Below are 24429 nucleotides of genomic sequence, written 5' to 3'. Positions count from 1 at the left end.
CGTGGCTGAGCACACAACGCTAGGCATTTTGTCAAATAGTGTACATACACTACTTTGTATCCGCGGATCGCCAGGGCAACCCTGGTTTCGTCATTTCTGTCACTGAAATGGAAGCACTTGAGTGGTGGATACTGACGCAGAACACGTAACCATCACCATCACGAACTTCTAGAACACTTCAGTTTTGAGCTCCCCTGAACGGTTGGTTTCTTTCTAGCGAGGTCCCTAGATGCGCCTCTGAAACTGTCACAGATCGGCGCTAACAAGACAGGCCCCTTTCTGTCCGTGATCATCATCATTTGTGTTTCATGAACTTGAGAGCTTCGTAGATTGGTGTTGATAAAAGGCCAGGACAAGCGCCGGATCGTGTCTCGTCGAAGGTCGGCCTTTTCAAGGTGGAGACTGCAGAGCGTAAGAACGTAGTCCCGGATCTGCGCTGGACTGTCCTTCAATGATCTAGAAGCCTCAATCTCGATGACTCCAAAACGACCTTCCCGGTAATGCGTCGTCAGTACAGTCTCTTAACTAGGTTGCTGTGCAAGCCAACTAGAGGTAGGTATAGGATGATTTCAAGCACTTGTGTAAACGAATCGATGTTTTCCTGGGTCTGAAATTAGGGTGGGGCAGCTTTCTCCGGGGAGTGCAATATCACTCAGGGTTATAGGAACAACCTAGGGTTAAGCTCGAGAAGGACGACACCACACCCTTTTGGCTTCACGTGCGTCTTATCTTATCGTAAGGCCCATAATTAGCCGGCTTGGCAAGTCTCGTCAGCGGCCGCACGAGCCACCCCCTCACTGGTCCCTTGGTGATCCTGACCATTAAAAAGACGAACTCCAACATCAGATATGAACAGCTATTTTACAGAATGGTCTAGTATGCCATGATATTGTTGGTAAAGAAGGTGAGTTATCATGTTCAATACTGGCATTTTCACATGGCCGGGTCGTGGAGCCATTCCGAGTCGTGTAAAGCGCACTATACCTTCTACAGCGTGCGGTCAGGTAAGCTTCTGTGTCCAATATAACTGAAGAATCGGGAACGTGTCCTTTTGCCGCAGAGAGATAATGATGGGATGGAATTGATAAAGCCAACGAAAGGGACGAGAATGCCCAGCGCCGCGGGCCCCGAGTGTTGACTAAGATAGCGCCGCTAGAGCGCCCGAATCGGGGAATTGTGGTCCGTCAATGACCTGTAGCAACCAATTGGACGACCCCGAATCTGTTGAAGTTGAGAGGTTGTCGCCAACAACACATGTGCTGGATTCTGGATGGCGGCGAATTTGGCCAAGTTCGGACCGCCTGCGTTCCGCAACGGAGGTGTCACTGCTCCGGTCGGTGCTTCTGGTTTGTCTGGGCAATCGCATCCAGCCTTGGCCTTTTTTTTGCCGGCGGCCGGCCCAAGCCAAAGGGAACTGTCCAGACAGAGTGTCCATCCCGCAGTCTGCAGCTACACTACTAGTTAAATAAAATCTGTCGCGATCCATCATCATCTCCGTGACTCCGTCTCTTTGCCAACGTAATCCATCTACCGCCAGTTGCGCATATTCTTCCCCTTGATTCTTTGTTGTCGACACCCAACGTCGTCAACGTCGTTTATTTGGTTATACTCTTTTCTAATCTCCCCGCCCCGCGGTCAAACATATTCACAATGGGTCTCTCCCCGCAAATGTAAGAAACATGACCACCTGCCGAACGCGCGAACAACGTGCCGCCGTGTCCTCTCGACATCGTCGCGACCGGGAGTCGCAATCCAGTTGCTAACATATGTGTACAGCACCAACCTGATCATCATCCTTGGTATGATGCAGGTCGCCAAGAAGATTCCCTTCGAGGACCCCAACGTTCTCAACCTCTGCCGCGCTCTTTACGCGCTCAGCAATGTCATCATCCTCTGCATCCACCTCTACATCATGAACACCATCAACAAGAAGAAGGGTATGTCGCGCTTCCTCTCCCTCGAGAGAGACGTGAATTCACAGTCTGCTAACTTTGGTCTCTCCACAGACCTCACCACTCTCAAGTACGTTGAGCCGGCGCCGATGGGTTCCACTGAGGAGGGCAAGCTCGTCACCACCACTATCCACGCCTACGATCTCGCCCAGTCCAAGCAGCTCCTGCGCTCCCAGATGATGGGCGTCTTCATGATGGGCGTCATGCACCTCTACTTCAAGTACACCAACCCCCTCCTCATCCAGAGCATCATCCCACTCAAGGGCGCCTTCGAGTCCAACCTTGCCAAGATCCACATCTTCGGCCAGCCCGCCAGCGGCGACCTCAAGCGTCCTTTCAAGCAGTCTGCTGGTCTGATGGCCGGTCTCCAGGGCGGCGCTGCTCAGAGCGACAAGAAGGCTGTTGAGGCTGCCGAGCGTGCTGGCCGCGGTGGCGCCAAGGAGGAGTAAAGCGATTCAAATCAATCGCCTTTGGAAATGCTGCATGGTGCAGGAAGAAAAAAAAAAAAAAAAAAAAAAAAGGAAGGGAAACAGGTTATACACGACCGTGCCGGCTATCATCTGGGCGGGTAATACTTTTGTACCAATATGGCTTTTAAAGCATTGGCAATTTACGTATAGACATGACATCCTTTGGTTCAGGTTAGACGGATGGGCGAGTGGTTAATGGGATTAAGCAAATGGCAGATAAGCGAGGCAGTCCGCTTTAGGAGCCTACGTTGCCAGGACATTGGAGTAGTAAACAATACACTACTATCTGGATTGGCATACTATTTGCTGACTTCAAATGTCCTGTTGTTGTGGATTTGACTTCTTTGTCGGGTTGTCGCCATTGCCGAGGATGTGGCAATACGCTCTGCGGCGGACTCTGGCGCCTTGGAACGACGGAGGCGGCGAAGCAACATTTGCTTGTTTGGCTGATGCCTGCCGAATCGATCCAAACAGCGTCATCGAGGGGCCGATGCACAGTATTTGCTTTCGCGACACAGCACGTTCTGTGAATGTACTTTTCCCTTCAATAACCATTACCAATTCTTTTCTATGTTTTGTTGAAGATACTTCTGGATGCCTAATATTTTCTGATGACAATTCCCTCTCTCGATTAATCTAATCAACACTGCGCCACAGCTAGCAACGTCCACAATGGAACGGGCGTCCACTCCTCCAGCTCAAGCGCGCCGATCAACACGATCAACAACCGCAGCACGTCCACCATCACCACCAACTCCCGCTGCCGACAGGCGTCGCATAGTAAGCCACTCCATTCAGCCTGGCTCTCTATCCATCGCACCAAAACCTATAAAAGAAAAACTAACCAATCCTGCACGTCAACCAGGAAGAATCCCGTCTCCGCGTCAAAGACCTCCGCACCCAACGCGAAGCCGACCACCGCGCCGCCGGCATTCCTCTCCCCTCCGACTCTCTCCCACGCACCGCGTCCGGTATCGCCGCCACCGATGACATCCAACTAGCCGGCGCCGCCGGTCGCGCGGCGGCGGCGGCGGCCTCTCGCAAGCGTCCGTTCACATCGATCTCGCGAAATGACGTACCGGCTAGTAACCGGGACGCTCGCACGGCGACAGGGACCAATGATAGGAAAGATGGCAACAACGGCAACGGCAACGGCGACGCAGGGGGAAGCTTGCCCCCCATCTCGCGCAAGTTCACCAAATTCGTCGATTACAACTTTAGCGCCATGACAGACACCAAGGGCGGGTTCCTGTCGTTGGAAGATGATCCGTTCAACAAGCACTTGTCTGGCCCCTCGAAGCCGGGACAGCTGTCGGAGCAGCAGGAACAAAAGCCGGCGCATATGACGGCTGCGGAGTGGGAGCGGATGCAGTTGATTCGGAAGTTGCAGCGGACTAAAGCCGGGCCGTACGAGCCGGGATTGAGTGTGCTGACGGATAATAAGGAGATGAAGAAGTGCAGAGAGTGCGGGAGTTTGGAAATCGACTTTGTGTGGGCAGAGACGTTTGGGTGCGCCGTGTGTGGCAAGTGTAAGGAGCGGTGGCCGGAGAAGTACAGTTTGTTGACCAAGACGGAGGCGAAGGAGGATTATTTGTTGACTGATCGTGAGTTATTTTTTTTTCTTCTTCTGCTGGCTTGCTTGCTTGCCCCTGCTTTACTGGTGATGCAAGATGGTGCGAGTTGCTGACGCTGGTTTGCCACAGCTGAACTCAAAGACCCCGAACTCCTCCCTCACCTCTCTAAACCGAACCCGCACAAATCTCACTGGCACGACATGATGCTCTTTCTACGATACCAGGTCGAGGAATATGCGTTTAATGTCAAGTGGGGGTCGGCGGAGGCTCTGGATGCCGAGTTTGAGAAGCGTGAGCAGGACAAGAAGAGAAGGAAGGAGGCCAAGTTCAAGGAGAAGTTGCTTGACTTGAAGAGGAAGACGAGGACAGAGGCGTTTAGAAGGAACACGGGCAAGTTGGGCGGGATAGCAGGGGGAGATGGTGGTGGTGATGGTACTTCAACAGGGAGGAGAGGAAAAGCGACCAAGTTTGGGGATACGATCAATAATGGAGGGAAGCATGTCCATGAATGGGGGAGGACGGTTGAGAATGAGGAGGGGATGACGGTCAAGACGTGTACGACTTGTGGGATGGAGGTTGAGGAGCTGGAGTTTTAGAAGGGCTGGCTATGCTTTGGATTTTGGAGTTGGAGGTTGGAGGAGTTTCCTTCACTTGTATACCCATCTTCGTAAAGGTGATGATTTGATCAATGGATGTTACTGTCAACCCAGGTGTATTAAATCTTGACCACTGCAGACAACTGAACCTGAAGGCGCCAAGCTTTCAAATCGCTGAGCTCCCCTGAGCTTCCCCTGGACGTCACCAAGTCCTCGGGTATGTGCACGGTGCATGTTCCGATCTGTGCTTTCTTTGTTGAGTTTATCATGGCCGACGCGCTAGCCCCTGACGCTGGAAAAGGTGATGGCAATTGCGGCCTTGCAGCATCCGAATTTTGTGATTTAGTGATGTTGAAATACCTATGTAGGAGCCAGCGACACCGGCAAGTCGAGACGGTAGATGGCTGTGCAACAGAACTACTTAAGGGGCAAACTTCAGGACTCGGCTTTGATAACGAATCTTCAACAGGAGCGCCTTATTGATATCCAAGCAGATTTTGAGGTTGAAATCTCATGGCGCTTTCGTTGAAGGCAAAGGAGCGATAATGCGACAGGACAGATAACACGCAGGCCAATAAGATATTGCCATGGTGTGTTTAGTCGCTTCAGCTTCCCAATTGGACGCTGCAAGGACCAAAGCGCGCTTGCCCGTTGCTGCATCGCAATCCCGTCGCTACCACTACAGCAGTCGCAGCGCAGTGCAGCGGGCAGTCGCGAGTGGTGAGCTCCCTCATACCAACCACGCAGTGCGTTTATCCGTCTGCCACCCGCAGGCATCGAGTCCCGTCTGTCTTGGGTTTTTGGCTGAGTGGCAGCCCACTTTGCTCGTTGGAGTGAGACCGGAGCTACCTCTAGGTTGGTTGGTTCGTACGCGCATCATAACGAAACGGAACCTTGGTTTGAACCACCATCGCGAATCCAGGGACTCGCCATCATCTCTTTTTTTCTTTTAACGTCTTCGCTTTTTATCCCATGTCTTAGCATACCCCAACGCAACCAGGACCTTTTTGCAGATCAGGGTCACTCCTCCCGCTTTTTCAAGCCGCCGCGGATCAATCGACGGCGCCATCCCCCCCTTGTGGCTTTCACTTCTTCTAATTCCAGCCAAGGCACGCAGATACATAGCGTAGCTGGCCGACGAACGGATCGCATTCGATACACTACCGCGACGTAACGACCTTCGACTGCCCGACTGCCTGCCACTTCTTGCTTTGCTTTTCTAGCCTCGGACTACGCACCCGACTACCTGCCTACCACCACACCGCAAACAAACCAAGGGGGAGACGAGGGTCCACGCGGTCCCTCACCAGCTCAGCACCACCTGTCGACGCTGTGCGCTCTGACGATCGTCGTCCGGCTGGAATCTCCCACGTCAATTGCTCCTCCCCTCGATTGCTTAGCCGCCGACCGACCCACGCCAGCCTCGCTTCTTATCGTCGCGAAAAGCTTCGCCGGTTTAAGCTGCCGCTTCGACCACCCAAGATCGCACAGCTATGGGCACCAACGGCGTTCATGTCTCGTTTGGCGCGGGCCATGAGATGGGCGGGGTAATGGGCAATGGCTCTGGTCAGCCGCCCGCGACCGAGTATACACTCCAAGGTTAGTCGGTTCAGGCACCAGACCAAACTACTTCGTTGTCAGGGCTAACACTCGTCATGCAGGTGTCATGCGCTTCCTCCAGACAGAGTGGCACCGTCATGAGCGCGACCGCAATGCCTGGGAGATCGAAAAGCAGGAGATGCGCGCGAGGATAGCGAACCTCGAGGGTCAGGCCAGGAGAGCAGACGCGACACAAAAGGCACTCAAGCGATATGTCTCGATACTCGAAAAGAAGGTCAAGGAGCAGAGCGCTGCCCTCAAGTCTACTGGTAAAGAGAAGGGAGCTGAGGGTGATGCTGAGGCGGAGGCCAACAAAACCAAGCTTGACCGGTCCGCCCTCATACAGGAAAAGTTGCGCCGTAAGCACACTTCTTTCATCCTGTCTGCTGGCACGTTCTGACACATCCTCACAGCAAACACAAAGCTCTCCGGAGCCCCTAACGAGGCCGAGAACATCGACATCGGTCCTCTAGACGACGAATCCGCGCGCAACGAACTCAAAACTTTCCTCGATCAGTGTCAGGCCGAGTTTACTTATCTGATGGTGACGCCAGCCAACCCGCAACCACCACGAGAATCCCCGCCCCTGCCTATCCTAGACGACTTCCGCGAGGGTGAAGCCATGAACCAGCAGCTTGAGCAGTCCTACCAGCGTTCTCAACAAAGCCAGATTCGGGACCTGCTTGCCCAGCAGGCAGCTGCTGCTAATGCTACTACGACTGCTGCCGCTCTGCAGAATCAGCAGCAGCAGCAGCAGCAGCAGCAGCAGCAGCAGCAGCAACAACAACAGCAACAGCAACAGCAACAGCATGTAGCTGGACCGCGGCCGCAGACTAACCAGCCACCAAAGGGATATGGCGAACTGCAAGGAGCGCCTATGGAGCGTTCATCCAGAGGACAGCAGCTACACGACATCCTGAAGAGTGGTGAAACCCCCGACTGGTCAGCTTCGATGCAATCTCAGCCAGCCGAAGAGCCGACTTCTGCGCTCAACAAGGCGCCTCCGATGGTTAGGGGAGATGGACGTGAGCCGGCTGCCCCAAAATCCGCCTCGACCACGGATGCATGGGACTTTAACGAATCCAACTTCCAGGATCCTACCGCGATGACACAGCCGACCCCGCAACAGTCTTTTTCCAGCAGGCCTGACACGGATGCCTTCCCCAGCGCCGAGAACCTAACCAAGTCTCCTAACCGTGGAGCGCTCTCCCACCGAAGAAAGAGCTCGAGCGGTATGGCGCGTAGACGGAGCGCCGAGCACGAGCTTTCGCTTGGGTCCCTGAACCAGAAGGCAGAGGGTGCAATGTTCAAATTCCGCTTTGGCTTGCGCGGCCATCTGGATGTGGTACGGACTGTTATCTTTTCGGGCGGCGGAAGCCCTGGCGAGCCCGAGATCTGCACGGCGGGAGACGACGGCCTGGTCAAGAGATTCCATATTCCTGACAGGCACATTGGCCAACGAAATGCTGATGGAGATCTCGATGTTGCGGCGGACTTTACACATCGCGGCCATAGTGGGGCCGTGTTGTCTCTTGCGTCTTGGTCGCCATCCCCCAACTTCTCTACCGGCGGTCGTGCTCAGGGTGATGGTTGGATTTTCTCTGGTGGTCAAGATGCCACGATTCGCGTGTGGGAAAGAGGAAGGGTTGATCCCAAGGCCACCCTAGATGGCCATACCGACGCTGTTTGGGCGCTTTGCGTCTTGCCCACGAACCTGGGTGCCATTTTCGGTCAGACCAATAGCCATGGTCCACCCGATAGGATTCTGTTGGTGTCCGGAGCAGCGGATGGGACTGTCAAGGTGTGGGCTGTCAGCGCACCTCCTCAACTCACGTCGCCCCAACCGGGACCAGGTCGTCGTGGGCCAGGCGGACGTGTTAGGGGTAACTCCATGAGCTCTGGCTCCGCATTCCCCAGCTCGCCACAGCCGACCACGGCATCCAACTCTCCCTTTCATCATACGCTTGTGCATACCATTAAACGGGCCAACTCGGAGGCTAGCCCGACGTGCATTACTGCCCTCAGTCCCAATGGTGAGACTTTTGCTGTCAGCTACGCGGATGCCGCCATCATTGTCTACGACACCCGCAGCGGAGAGGAGATTGGAACGATGGCGAGCTTGGATACATATGACGGCACCATCAACACAGCCGTGAACGCTGTTGTAGCGACAACCGTTGGATTGGATCAAACACAAGGCCCCGGTGGTGAAGATGAAACTGGTGGTGGGCCTACCGGGGGTGGCCGATCCATGGCAGGATCTGGCGTGGAGGGCACCATCATTTCTGGCCATGAAGATCGCTACATTAGGTTCTTTGATGCCAATAGCGGTAAGTTCTGCTGCCTTCTGGGAAGCATATGTAATTTATGATGAAACTAACTTTCTCTCAGGTCAATGCACATACAACATGCTAGCCCATCCGGGATCCGTCTCTAGCCTTTCTCTCAGCCCCGACGGTCGCGAGCTCGTCAGCGCGGGACACGACATGTCGCTGCGCTTCTGGTCCCTCGAGACAAGGTCATGCACGCAAGAAATGACTTGCCACAGGAGCATGCGCGGCGAAGGTGTCTGCGCCGTTGTATGGAGTCAGGACGGGAAATGGGTGGTTAGCAGTGGTGGAGACGGCATGGTCAAAGTGTACGCGAGGTAGTAGTAGTAGTAGTAGTAGTTGCCGTCTGTGTCACGATCCGAGAGATGAGGATGTATGACTTGGGCCTCTTCCTTTTCGGCCCATTGTGTATAATGAATTCCTATTTTTGGGGGGAGAGGAGATGGGAGTAAGGGGGGGGGGGGGGGGTATTGTTTATTAGCTGCTTACTTTTATCATCCTCTTCTTTTTTGGGGGAGGGGGTTCTTCCTTCTTGCCCTGTTAGTATGTATCACACATACGCTCATTGCGTTTCCCGGCCGGAGCCGCGCCGCCGTTTCCTTTGTCGTCTTTTTTTTTTTTTTTTTTTTTTTTTTTTTTGTGTGTGTGTGTGTTTCTCCATCATTGCTAGCTATACCACGTCACACCAAACATGGATGAGCATCAAGCGGATATCGTTTCCAATTTGCTTTTTTTTTTTTTTGGGGGGGGGGGGGGGGGGGGGGGGGGGGTTTCGGTGGGATGGAGGAAAAGAAAGAAAGAGGGGGGGGAGGGGGGGTCTGTGATGAGATGAGATGAGATGAAAGATAGAATGAAAGAGAAGCGGGAATCATTACCAACACAACGAATGACAGGCTTTTCAACCAAAAGGGGAACAAATTCATCGTCGGCCAGTCCTACGCAGAGTGAGTGAGCGAGCGAGCGTGTTGTTATGAATCTATCGATCCCTGTGACAGCTGCTGAGACGGCTGGATACCGAACCCTTTCGTCTGCTGCGACGGTATTATATTAGCTTACGTGGTTGCAGCCAAAAATAAGAAGATGAAGAAGAGAAAGAGAAACTGGAAGGGAATTAGAAGCGGACGTGATGTCAAAGTAATGGCTCATTGCATCCGGAGCCGTATGCCCATTGGAAAAGAGGGAAAGCAAGCTGGAAGACGTTGCACAGGGAGAGAGGTTTTTTTTTTTTTTGGCGGTGTTTACGATCCAGCCGTACGTACCTAGACTAGTCTGTCAATTGGATGGATGTGTTTGGTGTGTTTGGGGAGTGTTAGTATCAGTATCAGTATCAGTTTTAGTATCAGCATCACACCACACCACATCACCTCTTGCTTCCTTCATCTTCGTTTCACCACTTTGACCCCCCATGGGCGTCACCACTCATCGTCATCATCATCGCCGTAAATTACGGCTAACGTTATGGTGGAGCAAGCACAAAAGGGAGAGAGAACAGAACAGAAATATGATGACCTACGTACGAGCAATATACCTACCTACCTACCTACTCAAACCCATCCATCCATCCCCATCCCCCCTCCACCACGGACCTGAAATAACACCAACGAACGACGACCTATTAGCGAACCGTCTGGTCCTCCTCCCTCTCTGTCCACCATGCAAATGAATGCATCGTCGTCGACCCAATAGGGTAGGTAGGTAAATGGCATTTTTACTAATCGTCCCGATCCTCTTCTTCTTCTTCTTCTTCTTCTTCGCTTTCACCAACTCGTCTCCTCTCCGCGATGGGAGTAGTACAGTGGCGGCTGATAGAACAACAGGGGTTATCAATACGAGCAGAAGAAAGAAAAAAGGGAATAGCGTTGACAAGGTAAAAAAGAGCGAGCATCATCGCTCGTTCGTTCGTTCGTGATTGAGTGGATGAGTGACTGCAACAACGAGAAGCTAAAAGCCGGCTGGGTACCTAGGTAATGAACGGGTCAGATAGAACATTCAGTTGTGACTGAAGACGGATGCTTTTTAAAGGTGCTCCGGCATGATAGAAAAGGAGAAAGAGAAGGAAAAAATGACTACTATGTAACAACAACAACAAATGAATGGACAAAAGGTGAAACAGAAGAGAAAGGGAAAGTCATAAGAAGAGGATCGAATGGAACTTGACTACCTAGTATTTTATTGTTGTTCGACTTTTACATTGCTTCTTCAGCTCAGTTTCCCAGCTCCAACTAAGCGGCCGCTGCACGCTCGTGGCGTCAACTCGGAATAACTGCCATCACATCTATGTTGGCCTCAAATGGGCGAAAAAAAAAAGGGGAAAAAAAAAAGAAAGGAAAAAGGGGAAAAAAAAAAGAAAGGAAAAAAAAAGGCCCAATGTGCTTGGAGTGAATACCAGATTTGAATTTAAAGTTTCAGCTTCGTCTCTGTAGAAGCGTCCTGCGCCCCCAGGCTTCGCTCCACTCTTCGTTCTTTTCCTTGATACTCGAGGCTGGTAGGTAAGCGCGTTTCTGTTGTGCCACGCCCTCATTCAACCTCCCCTATATGTCCAATGGTAGGCGTATGGTACGGCGCAGAAGTTCAAAAGCGTCAGCTTTGCCGCATGGCTACATTTTGTCAACCTCCTTTTCTCGTCCCCTGCATATCTTCTGTAGTCCACGATTGGGACACAACGTTGCACCGCACCCTCAGACGAACTGCGGTCGGTCCGTCCAAAAGCGTATTCTTCAGGCTGACACTACTCTTTTATGACATAGAGGACAATACCAGGACTCAAGGCGAATATCTCAGATATGTACTGTTATACAGCTTGTTCTTCTTTGGTATCATTAGTTATATGTACATGTGCGGTCGTTTCATCCTCGAACCAGTCATAATTTACATCCGAATGGCCCGCCCTTATCATGATCATCTTCATGACGTGATATGCCGTGAGTTTCCGAACCCACCCAACCGATCATCCAACCATGCAAGATGCGCCAAGTATGACTATCCAAATCATCACAAAATAAATAATACAATTCCCACCGAAATTACCAATATACCCATGTCAAATGGACCGCCCGCTTGTCGCATACAGAAGAAGAAAAGTCGATGAGGCCAAAGGGTAACCACCTCTTAGCCCCTGCACAGCTGTGCTATTACTTCTTCTCGGAATAAACGGGCGAGGGCTTCTCGCCAACCTGGCTGCTGGAATCCTCGACAGGAGTGGCCTCAATGGTCTCTCTTTGGGAGAAGACGGTCTCCTCCTTGTCGATGTGCCTGAAGGTGATGTAGAAGATGATGGTGAGGACACCGCCAGCAATGGCGGGGCCACCAAAGTCCCAGGTAAGGTAGGGATCGGTAACAACCGAAGAGCAGGCAAGACCGATGATGTAGGCCACAGCCGTGGAAAACAGGTTGATGGCCGAGACAAGACCTCTCATGTTGACAGGAGCGCGCGAGTAAGCAATACCGTACGCAGGCACGTTGACAAACAACTCGGAAATACCACCAATGGCGAAGGGGATAGCCAGATACCAAATGCTAATGTTAGCAACACCGGTGCCGATGGTGCAGTCACTGGAACCGTACTCGCCGCAAGGAGACAGCTTGTAGGCGTAGTAGTTGAGCAGCGTGTAGCCCACACCGCCGAGGGTGGACAGAGCCAAACCGGTGGTGATGCGAGCGATGGGACCGTAGTGGATGCCGAGCCGTCTAAGCGCAGGGTACAAGCCGTAGTTGAGGACGGGAGCAGTAGCAATGATGCTGAGAGAGTTGAAGTTGGAGATGACGTCATTGGGGACACCATCCGTTCTCAACATGGTCGACAAGAAATTAGCGGCCGAGCCGAGACCGTTGTCGTTGAGGTACTGAATAGGGAAGAAACAGAAGATACCGGTACCCTGGAATGTACGGCGGACATCCTCAACGAACTGGTCGCTCCATTGAGTCTTGTAGGTACCCTCAAGGCCGGCAGCAGCAATGTTGGAAGGCTTGGCTAGCTCCCAGAATCCGTGACGACCAATCTTTTTGATACCTCCGCGGCGGAGGCAGACACCAAGAACCCTGAAGACGTTGGGGAGATCGGAACCACCGGGGGGGTGGAGGATGAGGCGCTTGCGGAGAAACCACAGGAGAAGGGGAAGAGGAAGATAAAGGACAAGAGGGATGAGGAAGGCAAGCCACCAGCCAATGTACTTTTCGGAGTAGGCAGTGGCAACACCCATGAAACCACCAATGTTGATCATGAGGTAGAACCACAACATGACACGCTCAGTGGTGGCCTCGGGGTCCTCAATAACGCGCTCGCCGGTCTTGAGCACCTTGATCATGGGCTTGGTGTTGGTAACTTGATCGAGGAGCAGGGGAGAGACGTTGGGCTTAAACATGCCTGTGAGGAGTTAGTGAGCAGGGACTCGTTGGGAGTGGTTCAAGGGTGTTGTTCACTCACCAGCACCAAAGGCGAGAATGTAGACGGCGATGAAGAAGGGAGCCTTGGAGCTTCCGTCGGCAAGGAGGTTCTTGGCACCGGCAACGATCAGGAGAACGTGAGCGATACCGAAGACAATGACACCCCAGCAGATAAGCTTGAAGCGGCCAGTCTTTGCGTCGGCCAGCCAGCCGAAGACGAGGGGCAGGGCATAAGCCAACATGGAGAAGGACTGAGTGACGGCGTTGGAGGTACTCTGGCCCATACCGAGGGCACCGGCAGTCTGCTGAGTGCCACGGGCGGGAGCACCCCAACCGTTGCCGCCTTGGGGCAGGGGGCGGTTGACATAGTTGCTAATAAGGGGCTGGACACCGTAGTACGACGCTCTCTCGCAGAACTCAATGATGCAAATCATATAAGCAATGATGGGCAGACTACCGGGCACACGGCGGAGCGTGTCGAGCTCCTCCTGGGTGGGCTTGCCCTCATAGTCGTCCTCAATGGGGATGTGCTTCTGCGTGGTGCTGGCCGTGTTGTGCTTCTCCAAGTCATAGTTGGAGCTGGCATCAGCAGCCACAATCTCTGCCGTAGCTATATTTGCCATGTGTTAGTCTGGTGATTCAAGATTGCTTGAGATGGCGCTGGCTTGGTGAAGGAAGAAGCTGAAGATGAGAAGCGACCAGGAGGGAAATTGGGTGTTCCAAGGTATGTAACACTCGGGACGGAATCGGCACGTCGTAAGCAACTGCATATGGATGTATGTGTAATGCATACATATGCGAACATGGAAAGAATACATACCCATTGTGGACTTTTGGTGTTGTTGTTATCTCGTAAACTGTCTCCAGTCGCTCCAGTAAGAAAAAATTTACCCTCTGGCCTGTGGTATGTATGGGCAGGGGAGGGGGAGGAGACTGGAAGGACAGTGGATATGGAGAGAGCCTGCCTGTCGACGACCGTTGAGCTGGCTGCCTGACCGGTCACAGACTGCGCGACTCGAATGAGATGAACAAGAGTCCGTTCTTGTCGAGGAGACTCGAAATGGGGAGAAGGGTCACGAAGAAACTGGGGAAGCAGCCATGGACTCGACGCGGGGGAGTCGCCGAGTTAAAAACGAGACCAAGTCATGTCCTCGAGCAGAGCAGAGTCACATCGGGAGCACGCGACCACGAGGGCTGGAAAGGGAAAGCCAGGAAGGACTGCGGGGCGACAGAGGGAAGAGGTGGAAAGGCGTGAAGCAGAAAAGAGGATATTGTCAGCACTGTCAGCAAGCACACCACCGCGAGACGAGATCCATGTGTGGGAAGGAGACCACCGACAACCGTGGGATGTCCCTGATTCCCGGGGGCTTGGCAGGTGGTCGAAAGTGGTTCCTCCGCAATCCTCCTTCCTTGTACGGTATGAAGCACCGTAGCCACTTTCCACTGGCTCGACTAACAGCGCCGATTCTGGAGGCCGGGGGGGAAGGCGCGAGCCGTTTTGTCTGTTTCGCAAGCACGCAAGCCCTTATCGTGGACAAAGTCGCCTTTTCACCGACAATCAGTCGACTGGTCTTCGGGCCTGTCCCACCCAACTGAGGCAAGATTGACAAATCACACACCAGACAGCCGGGAACCACTTGCCGTGTACCTGGTGCTGGGAAGCCAAAGGATGCCAGCGTGGACCCGTGAAACCCGTGGTCTGCTGGGTGGAGCCCGTGGATGGATACTGTATGGATAACGAATCCCGAGGTTGGTCCAGGTTCGACTCGTTTTTCTGCCGGCGGGCTTTGCAATCCGACTTGTTGCCTCCCTCATCACCGCTAGCAACAAGAGGCTCCAGATCTCGGAGATGGGCGTGTCCTTTGAAGGGCGTTTGTCCCACTCGTTCCATGACTGACTTGTGACGCATTGGCGAATGCAAATATCAAGGAAACACTGCTATATTACACGCGACAGCCGCACGCACACCCAAATTGCTCGCATAATAGGGCTTGCTTTGTGCAACACAGTCAGAGTGGCCGCGCCGGACACTCACCATATCCACACCTGTCGGCCGACAATCGCTCACTCGCACTGGACGGGATGTGAGGTGCCTACCTTATCACTGACATGGCTGACTTGATGCTGTCGCATTTGCTGGGGTACAGTTCCGTATACTAGTACGCATAGGGCATGCCGCCATGAGCTTATTCCTGCGTTGGTATCATGAATATGGAAGGTGTCAGGTTGGGTTGTCGCCACTCGCAAATAACCCAACCATCTTACATCAAGTATGATGTGTGCGATATTCCCTATCGCGGGGTGATACTGACCTAACGAAGGGTTGGGCAAACCTGAAAAGCGGGAACACAACACACCATCCGGAAACACAGCGGACGTTATTTACCTCTACACTACCAGTTGCAAATTCCGACTTATTGCATCACGAAGCGCTACGTGCGCTACGTCCCCTACTTCTTCAGGGGCAAAGGGCGCTACTGCACGATGGCTTCTTTGTTAGTTCGTCGTTCAATGCCGGCCGGCCGGGAGAATACCTCCTCCATGTAACGTCGTCTCCGCTTGGCAGATCCACTTTGTTCTTTGAGGCTGCCTCGGCTGCATCTCTTGGTACCTATTGGACAGGGATATTATCCCTCTCACACACAATTGCCTCTTTTCCAGTGACTTGCATTCGACATGTCCGTCATGCCCGAATTTCCACACACACACACACGATAAATCCGTTCATCCCATCTTTATCAGACTGTGATTGATTACGCTATATTGCGTTGGTGAGACCAACAGTCAGTGGATATAGATAATGGTTGTCAGCCCTAACACCGATCTTCGACCCTGTAATTTAACATTCTCTCGGTGCCTGTATCGGCTATGATTGATGTCGTCCGACCATCTCCAAAAGACCAAGGGAACAAGACCAGCATTGACGATTACGGGGTGTGATTATGTATTCCAACACAACAGACATGTACACTGAAATGTGAGCAAGGGATCCGGTCGGTACCGCGCGCCGGTCACGGTAATTCGCCTGGCCAGCAGCAGCGGTTTCGGCGGCAGTTCTCCAGAATGGAAGTGGACGGGAAGCCAAGACAATCCCAACAACACCGGGGGGGACCCTTTTTTACCTCTCATCAAAACTAATCGGTCCTTCCATTCGCCGCGGCGGGAGGTCGACAGAAGCAAGACATCCAAAAAGGCTGTTCATCAGTCACAGTCCACAGTCCCAATTGGAGCGTGTCCAAAGAAGAAAATGATGATGATAATGATGATGATTGATTGTGCACGACATCATTGATTGCCATGTCAATCAAACTACGTAACAGTATTCTGTCTGTCGATAACCTTCTTCTTCGAGATCTTCGCTTCCCCAACTTTTTTGTTTGCGCATCCCGATGATGCGCCGCCTGCTCCCTTCCTTCCCCGAGGGCCCCATATCGATCAATGCGACGGCGGCAAATACCATACACTACCTATGTACATACCAAAAAGAAGAAGAATCATTCATCCCCCGACTCCACCCACTCATGATGAGATGGAATCCCAAATCACCACAAGGGTCCTGCGGCCTGCCCCGGGCACACATGGTCCGTCCGTCCGTCTCTCTCTCGGGGTTTAGTGTACCCATTGACATTCATTCAGTTTAACAGCGGTCTCGTTCCGTCGACATGACGTCGGGTGTACACGGTCCTACGCGGTCCTCACCGGTTATAGAGCACATGGCGCGGAATTGGGACGTTTTTTTTTTTTTTTTTTTTTCTCCGTCCATCAAAAATGCCAAGACAACTTAATTCGCAGCAGCAGCAAAACACCAAAAGCAATTGGGTGGTGATGTCCATTCATCCATCCATGTTTACTGTTGCTGTTGGTGTTGTCGAAATAAGCTTTTTCCCCCAACTAATTAATTTCATTGCCACGCCACTACGTTATCTATCACAGCTTCTAGTCACCAAAAAAGAAACTTCCATTCAATACTCAGTCCCTCCCGACGGACATTTCTTGGCTTCCGTTGCGGGCCGCCACGCCGCGCGCGGCGGCGTGACAGCTTCAAGCCCTACCTTATCTTCGCGCGCAAAAGTCTGGTGCATCACATCACATCCCTCCCGCTCCCGTCTGCATCGAAACATCGATCGCAACTATCGAACGCAGGGCGAGATCGGGGGAGCCAAGACCTTGGCATGGCGCCCCGAGCGAGTAACGACGATCACCAAGACGAACCGAACCGTCCAGTCGTCCTTGAGGTCCGTTCTCGGATCTCAGCTGTTTACATATGTACACGCCATCAGGACCATCAACACCTGCGGGCGGGCTTCGCTTGATCATCCCCCGCCAGGAAGGTCCCCCTGTGATACACATAGGGCTTAGACTAGATCCGGGAACCAAGGCAGGGCAGCTTGTTTTGTACAGTATCAACGGGGGACCAACACGACGGAGAGGTCCATTGGCACATCCAACTCCGCTGATTAACATCCAGCAGGCATGTGAGTCACCACTATCTGGAGATCCAAGCCCAGATGCAAACTCCGGGCACATAGTACATGCAAGACATGGAGGATCATCTGCCCTGTCTCCATGTGGCACTCCATCCTCGGCCACGCGACAACATGCAGGAACAGACTAGGTAGGAAGCGTGTATTCACTCTGGACACTGTATACACACTCACAAGGCACCATGGACATGGAGTTGGGTTGTTGGATAGAGAATTAGGTGAAGGAGGCTCCTATGGCTTTTCTGATCCTCCATGGTGTTGCACTTCATAAACAGTACACCTCGATTGCCCGACATCGGAGGACACCAAACATCTCGGCATCCCAAAGGCCCCGAAACCCACCGATCGCTCCTGACTGGCTAAAATAAACACTACGGGATACTAGTAACATCATGCTAACTTGGGCCAAGTGTTTCCCTCATACTTGACAGGTGAATAGTCCACCGTCAACAGCCAAGACGCCTACAACTGCTTGGAAGCCCATCCCAGACTCGGCGAGTCACCCCCCTTAAACACCACATACGCCGCCTTGAGCGCCACATCGCCAAAGATGTTGATGCCCACATCGCTGCTAGTCTGCAGGCCACCAAAGCACGTCTCGCCGTCGTCCGTCACCGGCCCATAGTTGATGAAACGACCCGGGATCGTGATCGTGGCTTCGTCCGTCACTCCAAACGTGAAGTCCGGTGCCTCGGTCGAGCAGGGGAACACATACCCACCGTACGACTGGCTGTTGGTGGCGCCGCGAATCTGCCCGTAGTACGCCCGCAGGATCGAGTCGGGCACGTACATGAGCGTGGTGCCCGTGTCGGCAATGTTGGTGATGGACTGCGAGACAAAGGGCGAGGAGCCAACTTGGTAGCCCGTCGAGGTCCAGGTCCAGTAGCCCGGGTTGGTGTTGACAGGCACGTAGGTGATGTCGCCTGTGTGTTTGGCGGGGTCAATGAAGCCGAAGTCATAGGTACCGGCTGTTGAGAACGAAGGGTTGTCAGTAACGGAACAAAGATAAGCTCAGATCATCGACATGGTTGTTCGGATAGGGTCGCCGAAATCCGGTCAGATGGCGTGTCTCCGGTTTCGGAACCCCAGGTTGCTGGAGCTCCCTGAACTTCCCCATATTTCCCCGAGGGCTGGCGACGTGTGATCTAGTCCAGCCGAACCGATTCGAGTCAAACGAAAAAAGGGAAATCAACTTACAAGCTTCATACTTCAAATCCGCCGCAAACAACGGCTGGTCCAACTGGCCGATCGCATTCTCGAACCACGTCTTCTGCTGCCTCGGCCTGACGGTATTCAAGCTACCGAACGCCAACCCAACCAGCCCATCGATAGACGTCTCGGCCGTGAAGCTCTGGCTCACCTGCTGCGCCGTCTCGACTGCCTGGTTGCTAACCACCAAGCCTCCGATCGTCACCTTATCCAGATAGACCTGGCCCTTGGATGACGACCCGTCGCCATACGAAATATCCCAAGAGGCGCCGTTAAGCCGCTTGGCCGTGGATGACTTGCTGGGGTTGTAAATTTCGTGGCCGGCTCTCTGGCTGGAGGGAAGGGAGTTGGAGAAGACCCAGAGGTCCGAGGAGCCCGTGTCGAAGTCGAGGTTCAGGGTCTGCGCGGGGGTGCCGATGGAGACCGGGGTGATGTAGGCCGAGTCGGATTGGTCAATGGGGGCGGCGGTTGCGGAGCCTTGGTCTCTCCGGGCGTTGGCGGTCGTGTTGGCGTAGTTGTGGACTTCCTCGACTGAAATGCCGAGGTGGTTGGCGACGGCTTGGACGAGGTGGTCGGGCACGGGGGCGCCGTATTTCAGGTAGGTCTTGTAGACGGAGAGGGCGCCGTTGAACTTGTGGAAGCGGGGGTTCTTTTGCTGGGGCAGCGTGATTTTGCGGCCGCTGACTGGCAGGTCCGGCTCCCGAGCCTCGATGACGGTGCTGCCGATGCGCGGGGGCAGGGCAGCCCCAAGGCCGGCGGAGGCGAGGAGGGTGGTGAGAAGAAGGTTGGTGAGGGCGACCATGGTGACTAACGATGCTTGTGATACCTGGATCTCTACGGCGCTGAGGGCTGGCTGCTGAGTGTTTTCCTGGAGCGAGGGACCTCTCTGGTTTTATATGAAGATCATCACGAGGGAAGCGAGCGAAGAAGTCATATGAAAACCAGGAAAGAAGAACCTACCAAAAGAGGAAGGAGCACTTCTTGGAAGGTGACTGTGGTTGACTGCCGGGGTTCGAAGCTTATCTATGTGACCTCAACCTCAACATGATCCAGTCACGGAAGCTCCCTCTCACATGTGCCTTTCGGTCCGCACTTTCTTTAGTGTACCGCAATATCTCCAGGCACTCCGTCATGTCGAATTTATCCCCACGCTTTTCGGCGCCAATTACACCTCGAATAGAGACCTGCAGGCGGAAACCCCACGTAGCATCCAGACACAGCAAAACAAGGTAATTGGCTTGTATAGCGTGGGGATAAATCCGGACATGGGTGATATTCAGGGGTACCAAGCTTCTTGCCAGGACAAAGCCTGGAGAAACAAGTAACCGCTCGGTCAGTCCAGCCAACTACGGAGTACAACCCTCTAACCACCAGGGTATTACACGTGTGACTTGCAAAGAACTCTTTCTTCAGCACTCACTTTGAGGATAGCTCGATGGATAGGTGTGATGTAGGTATGTGGGACACTTGGCAATTATCCTCCTCTTTAATTCGGTTTGGACCAATAGGACCGCCCCAATCCCATCTCTTTGAAGTTGCAGGGTTTCGCGCTAACAAATTCTCAACCTAAGATTTGTCTGCAAAACACAATTTCCATGGTTCACACCGCCTCGGTTGAACACAAGAAACGGAACTAACGAATGGATTGAAAACCCCTGTACGTACATGATGCGAGCTGTTGAAGAAAGATGTCTCAGGGCGGGATGTGGGAGGGAGCTGCATACATACCTAGGCACGCTGTTAGAAGAGAAACCTAACCTCAGTCTAGACAGACATGAAGTCAACAAGTCTTGGTTGTTTCCCGAACGAGCGATTGGATAGCTGTGAGTGTTTCTCGCTTCCTGTAAAAGCCGCCTTGGCGGGATCCCTTTACGTCGCAGCCTGAGCCGCAATGTCATCTCTTGGCTGTCTCTTGGCTGTGAGGCTCTCGTTTACAATGAACGCCTGCAGGAATATAAGAGTGAGGTTACACATTCGCGCGTGTCTGAATCGACGACGGTTGAAGAATCGGCACTACAGTACACTTTGAATGAAGATGGTGGCGGCCTGCCGTGGCGGTACTTAGTGTCGGGATGAGTGGATGAAGGCGCCCGCCCGCGCCGTTTTCTGTCACGGTCATTTCTGCTGTCCATCAATCAATCAATCAATCGCCCACAGCGAGTCCTACACACCTTCTTTTTAGGAATGACTGCTAGCCATTCAACACCTGTCCGCGCCACCCTTCTTGACTGGCTTAGTTTGATTCGATGGCTTGCATGAAAAAAGTTGAATGATATGCCGATAATCACAATTGGCGAGGCACCTCCATTGCTTATCGTTGCCGCGTTCCGATTTGGTTGACTTGGTTGGTTTCAGTTGGTTGGTTGGCTGATTTGAGGCGAAAGACGTTACATGAATGACAGACGGCAATTAGAGCCATCAACCAACAACCCATGGACGATGGTCAGATGCACGACTTCAAGGTTACATGGAGGAGGTTACACAGCCGGAGAATGTCTTGATGAATACGTGATTTTGCGCAATGTCAGGATGTGGATGCCAGTGAGGATGCCCGTGCCATCGCCAGTCAACTAAGCTTCGTTGCCTTTCAGCGTCGAGCGGCTGAGCGCGCGAATTGTTGGCACGACTCCATCATCATCTGTGGCAGCACAGAAAAAGACAAAAACAAAAGTAGAGAGCAAGGCAGCAGGCATCAACGTGGTTGTCAACGGGGGTTCTTTCTGGTGTTCCTTCCAGGGTTTCGGAGTTGTGTTTCTAATCGAGACAGAGAAGACAGCAACCTACGAAGCTGAGGTGTGTTTGATCGAGGGAGGAACCAGGCGCGGGCAGCCATCGAGGCAGCTAAAGTCACGGTGTGCCCAGATAGAGTCACGGTATCTAAACCTAAAGGGGATGTCCCTTCATCCCGCCGTTATATACGCTGACCAGACCTCCAAAAAAATTCGGCGATTTGGCCTAGAATATTATTACATCGTTTGCGCTGGTACGAGATTGGAGTATCTACTTTTAGTAGCATTTAATGTAATCCTCGTTGTACCGTAGGTCGATTTATATTGGTGGTTTAAACCTGACGTTGTGAATTTAGTTCTTTCCAGTTATTAATTAAAAAAATGTACTATTTGTAGCCCTATGTCGGGACATCCCCTTTAGGCTTAGATACCGTGACTTTATCTGGGTACACCGTGACTTTAACTGTTTCGGCAGCCATGAACTGAACTGCCCAAACTGGACTGGACTGAACTGAATCTTCTCTTAACTAGAGGTACCTCAGCTATGCGGCTGGCGACAGAGGAGTCGGATAGACACAGAACTACCTCCACGCAGAAGTCAATGGAAAAGATTCGGCTCGGTCGGTGTCCTCCGAGAAGAGATTGACCGTGTCTTTTTTTTCTTTTCTTTTTTTGTTTCGGCAAGCGGCTTGAACTGGAAGGTGCATTGAACGTGGGTGGGCATGACTGACTCGCGTACCGGTCTCGCTTGAAGTTGAAGTGGGGGAAGGAGCAACGAGATGATTTGGATTGACGCCATCCGAAGTTCGCGCTTCAGTTCATCAAGGGCATCAACTCCCTCCTTCCTAATAAAAACAACATCATCTATCGATCCAATTGTTTGCGAAATCAGATCTAGATCCAACCGCCATGCCGCCAATCGCCTTACTCAGCCAGGCCCTCTTCCCTCATCTTTCGTTGCAAATCGGGTAAATGGCGCTTCATACTACCATGGTACTGTACGTACATACCACGACAGCGACCGATGCATGGATACCGCCTCCATAGTATTACCCTCTCAACACGTGGGGCTTTCTTTTTCCTTTTGCTCCGGTAGATCACCAGCGGACGATGGCGGTAGTCGGTATCAGCGCATGAATGATGACTGATGTCTGTATTAAAGTTGTGGTGGTCCGTGGAATGAGGCTTGCTTGTGTGGCTTGATCGGTGGCTTGACCATTGAAGTGCGAGTTGAACAAGTGAGATCATCGATATGATGATGCGCCGCGGTTGACAGGTTGAATGAAGATCTCGAATCTCGGCCCTTCCAAAGTTCCACCGGATCACTTGACGATCACGGCACCTACCTACTGTAGGTAGGTAGGTAGGTAGGTACACTACTAGAGGTAAGCTACATTAGAACTGCACTCCCAAATCACACCTATCTAACCTCTCTTATTCCCCCCGAGTCGTTATTCCCAAGCGACCGCTATGTACCTACCTGATCGAGCAGGTTCCTTCTTCCTCTACACAGCTGCCTAGTAAGAAGACGCCATTCGGAGACATTCTGTATCCCCTTATACCCGGGCGCCTTCCTCCCTCGAAAACGAACAATTGCGACATAAACTGGAGAGATACATAGCGCGAATCACGCAATCTATTCGCGACATTCTGAAAGTCCGACCGAGGAAGATACGTTGTCGATAGGATTCAGCGGGGTGTGGGCAAGCGGACGATCCCCAGTTTCGGTAGGCCGCCCGATACGCCTATGAGCCATGCTCATGTTCCCTACCCCTACCGGTCGGGGTGCAGATCATAATAAGTTGACTACACAATGAAGATGCTTTTAGTCCATTCTGATCGGTTGGCGATTGATAAATTGATAATTTCAGGTTGTCATGCCGACTAGACTAGGCTAGACCACCCCGCGGTTGCTGATCTTGAGGCCCGACTGGTTCGGTCGTGAGAGTGGCAGGTGTGAAGGAATTGGTTGATGTAAACGAATGGAAAGCAAATGTGGACCGTTCAAGTATTATACTATCGAGTGAACTACCTAGGTCATCTTTCAAAAAGTTGGAGTCGTGAACTGATGTTTGTGTGGTTCCATGTCGGTTCATAAAGAAAACGTGCCGCATTGTAGTAACTCGTTTGAAAGGTAGAAACATCCCGTGCTCACCTTTACCATCGGAGACCGAATGCCCACGGAAGCAGACGAAAAACAAAGGAACTATGCACATAGTTCAGAAAAACTGGAGAGAGAAAGAGAGAGAGAACCGAAGAAAGATGAAGAATAAATAAAAAAAAACTACAGCTACAAAAGCTGTAAAAAAAAAACGATATTTCGGTCTTTGCAACCTCCCTCGGTAAGGATCGAACTTACAGCCTCCAGATTAACAGTCTGACGCGCTAGCCAATTGCGCCACGAGGGAATTGAATTGCCAACCAATCCATGTTGTTGTTGGTTTCATGCGCCAAGTCATGCATCTATGTAGGCCACCATAAAAGACATCTTCCCAAGCTGCACCCATATGATAAGTGCCATTGCTCAATATATCAACATCTCGCAACACCCTTCTTCAGCCACCATAGGAATCTTTTTTTTTTCTCTCCCTTTCAACTTCATCCACAACTACCTACCTACCCACCTATCTAGTCATGCTCGCAATTGATCTGTTCCCTGCCTCCCTGCCTCCCTGCCTCCCTGCCTCCCTGCCTCCCTGCCTCCCTGCCTCCCTGCCTCCCTGCCTCCCTGCCTCCCTGCCTCCCTGGCGCTGCTGCTGCTGCTGCTGTCTTTGTTACTTACCCGATTGACTAGTAAACCAGCGACATTTCATTGCATACCAGTGTGGTGTGATCTGATGCTTAGGTATAGTAGGTACTCACCTTCAGCTGCCGCCGGTATCCTATCATCAGACACCCAACTAAGGAACACGATATCCAGGTAGGTAGGGGGAAAAAAAAAAGAAAAAGAAAAAAAAATAAAGGGCGCCAGGCCTGCCTGGTAATGGCTTTTCTTATTGTCACCTCTTTTATATTTCGCGGTCACCACCTAGTCAAATAAATCAGTGGAATGTTTCGGACGGACAGAAGAAGTGCTACCGCTAGAACAGAATACTTACTGTAG

General features: G+C 52.3%; 7 protein-coding genes and 1 non-coding gene across 8 annotated transcripts; 5 read left to right on the top strand and 3 right to left on the bottom strand.

The window, feature by feature from the left end:
* Nucleotides 1-1697: 1697 nt before the first annotated feature.
* Nucleotides 1698-2570, top strand: B0T23DRAFT_177177 (putative PHO88). Its single transcript, XM_062833017.1, has 2 exons — nt 1698-1937; nt 2007-2570. Exons 1-2 carry the CDS (start codon nt 1802-1804, stop codon nt 2399-2401), a joined length of 531 nt encoding a protein of 176 aa, XP_062692306.1. The 5' UTR covers nt 1698-1801; the 3' UTR covers nt 2402-2570.
* A 358-nt stretch (nt 2571-2928) lies between these two features.
* On the top strand, nt 2929-4702 carry B0T23DRAFT_177172 (XPA protein C-terminus-domain-containing protein). Its single transcript, XM_062833016.1, has 3 exons — nt 2929-3202; nt 3288-4026; nt 4126-4702. Exons 1-3 carry the CDS (start codon nt 3095-3097, stop codon nt 4590-4592), a joined length of 1314 nt encoding a protein of 437 aa, XP_062692305.1. The 5' UTR covers nt 2929-3094; the 3' UTR covers nt 4593-4702.
* A 62-nt stretch (nt 4703-4764) lies between these two features.
* B0T23DRAFT_383212 (uncharacterized protein) lies at nt 4765-5123 on the top strand. Its single transcript, XM_062837393.1, has one exon. It carries the CDS (start codon nt 4812-4814, stop codon nt 5073-5075), a length of 264 nt encoding a protein of 87 aa, XP_062692304.1. The 5' UTR covers nt 4765-4811; the 3' UTR covers nt 5076-5123.
* Nucleotides 5124-5926: 803 nt separating this feature from the next.
* B0T23DRAFT_177155 (WD40-repeat-containing domain protein) lies at nt 5927-8857 on the top strand. The gene is made up of 4 exons (XM_062833015.1): nt 5927-6191; nt 6254-6550; nt 6605-8521; nt 8583-8857. The coding sequence occupies exons 1-4, from the start codon at nt 6086-6088 to the stop codon at nt 8840-8842; spliced, it is 2580 nt and encodes an 859-aa protein (XP_062692303.1). The 5' UTR covers nt 5927-6085; the 3' UTR covers nt 8843-8857.
* Nucleotides 8858-11630: 2773 nt separating this feature from the next.
* Nucleotides 11631-13690, bottom strand: B0T23DRAFT_177121 (POT family-domain-containing protein). Its single transcript, XM_062833013.1, has 2 exons — nt 12945-13690; nt 11631-12884 (listed from the first exon to the last, which is right to left on the bottom strand). The coding sequence occupies exons 1-2, from the start codon at nt 13525-13527 to the stop codon at nt 11653-11655; spliced, it is 1815 nt and encodes a 604-aa protein (XP_062692302.1). The 5' UTR covers nt 13528-13690; the 3' UTR covers nt 11631-11652.
* Nucleotides 13691-13851: 161 nt separating this feature from the next.
* On the top strand, nt 13852-14659 carry B0T23DRAFT_177136 (uncharacterized protein). The gene has a single exon (XM_062833014.1). The coding sequence runs from the start codon at nt 14003-14005 to the stop codon at nt 14498-14500; it is 498 nt and encodes a 165-aa protein (XP_062692301.1). The 5' UTR covers nt 13852-14002; the 3' UTR covers nt 14501-14659.
* A 3095-nt stretch (nt 14660-17754) lies between these two features.
* B0T23DRAFT_177057 (putative endothiapepsin precursor) lies at nt 17755-19534 on the bottom strand. Its single transcript, XM_062833012.1, has 2 exons — nt 18586-19534; nt 17755-18356 (listed from the first exon to the last, which is right to left on the bottom strand). The coding sequence occupies exons 1-2, from the start codon at nt 19397-19399 to the stop codon at nt 17851-17853; spliced, it is 1320 nt and encodes a 439-aa protein (XP_062692300.1). The 5' UTR covers nt 19400-19534; the 3' UTR covers nt 17755-17850.
* A 4126-nt stretch (nt 19535-23660) lies between these two features.
* Nucleotides 23661-23734, bottom strand: B0T23DRAFT_t241. The gene has a single exon. It is a non-coding gene; the product is annotated as a tRNA-Asn (tRNA).
* Nucleotides 23735-24429: the final 695 nt, after the last annotated feature.

This window comes from Neurospora hispaniola (genome assembly GCF_033458365.1).
Source record: "Neurospora hispaniola strain FGSC 10403 chromosome Unknown B0T23scaffold_5, whole genome shotgun sequence".
Lineage (NCBI taxonomy): Eukaryota > Fungi > Ascomycota > Sordariomycetes > Sordariales > Sordariaceae > Neurospora > Neurospora hispaniola.
Note: the sequence above shows the minus strand (reverse complement) of the source record. Positions and strands in the feature narration are given on the sequence as shown.

Excerpts from the sequence above, each read along its gene's own strand:
- B0T23DRAFT_177172 (XM_062833016.1), top strand. The coding sequence starts at position 3,095 with ATGGAACGGGCGTCCACTCCTCCAGCTCAAGCGCGCCGATCAACACGA. Across the intron at positions 3,203-3,287 it reads CTGCCGACAGGCGTCGCATA|GAAGAATCCCGTCTCCGCGT; the intron begins GTAAGCCACTCC and ends CACGTCAACCAG. Across the intron at positions 4,027-4,125 it reads GGATTATTTGTTGACTGATC|CTGAACTCAAAGACCCCGAA; the intron begins GTGAGTTATTTT and ends GGTTTGCCACAG.
- B0T23DRAFT_177057 (XM_062833012.1), bottom strand. The coding sequence starts at position 19,399 with ATGGTCGCCCTCACCAACCTTCTTCTCACCACCCTCCTCGCCTCCGCC. Across the intron at positions 18,357-18,585 it reads GGATTTGAAGTATGAAGCTT|CCGGTACCTATGACTTCGGC; the intron begins GTAAGTTGATTT and ends CGTTCTCAACAG.
- B0T23DRAFT_383212 (XM_062837393.1), top strand. The coding sequence starts at position 4,812 with ATGTGCACGGTGCATGTTCCGATCTGTGCTTTCTTTGTTGAGTTTATC.
- B0T23DRAFT_177177 (XM_062833017.1), top strand. The coding sequence starts at position 1,802 with ATGATGCAGGTCGCCAAGAAGATTCCCTTCGAGGACCCCAACGTTCTC. Across the intron at positions 1,938-2,006 it reads CACCATCAACAAGAAGAAGG|ACCTCACCACTCTCAAGTAC; the intron begins GTATGTCGCGCT and ends GTCTCTCCACAG.
- B0T23DRAFT_177136 (XM_062833014.1), top strand. The coding sequence starts at position 14,003 with ATGGACTCGACGCGGGGGAGTCGCCGAGTTAAAAACGAGACCAAGTCA.
- B0T23DRAFT_177155 (XM_062833015.1), top strand. The coding sequence starts at position 6,086 with ATGGGCACCAACGGCGTTCATGTCTCGTTTGGCGCGGGCCATGAGATG. Across the intron at positions 6,551-6,604 it reads CATACAGGAAAAGTTGCGCC|CAAACACAAAGCTCTCCGGA; the intron begins GTAAGCACACTT and ends ACATCCTCACAG. Across the intron at positions 8,522-8,582 it reads GTTCTTTGATGCCAATAGCG|GTCAATGCACATACAACATG; the intron begins GTAAGTTCTGCT and ends ACTTTCTCTCAG.
- B0T23DRAFT_177121 (XM_062833013.1), bottom strand. The coding sequence starts at position 13,527 with ATGGCAAATATAGCTACGGCAGAGATTGTGGCTGCTGATGCCAGCTCC. Across the intron at positions 12,885-12,944 it reads CATTCTCGCCTTTGGTGCTG|GCATGTTTAAGCCCAACGTC; the intron begins GTGAGTGAACAA and ends AACTCCTCACAG.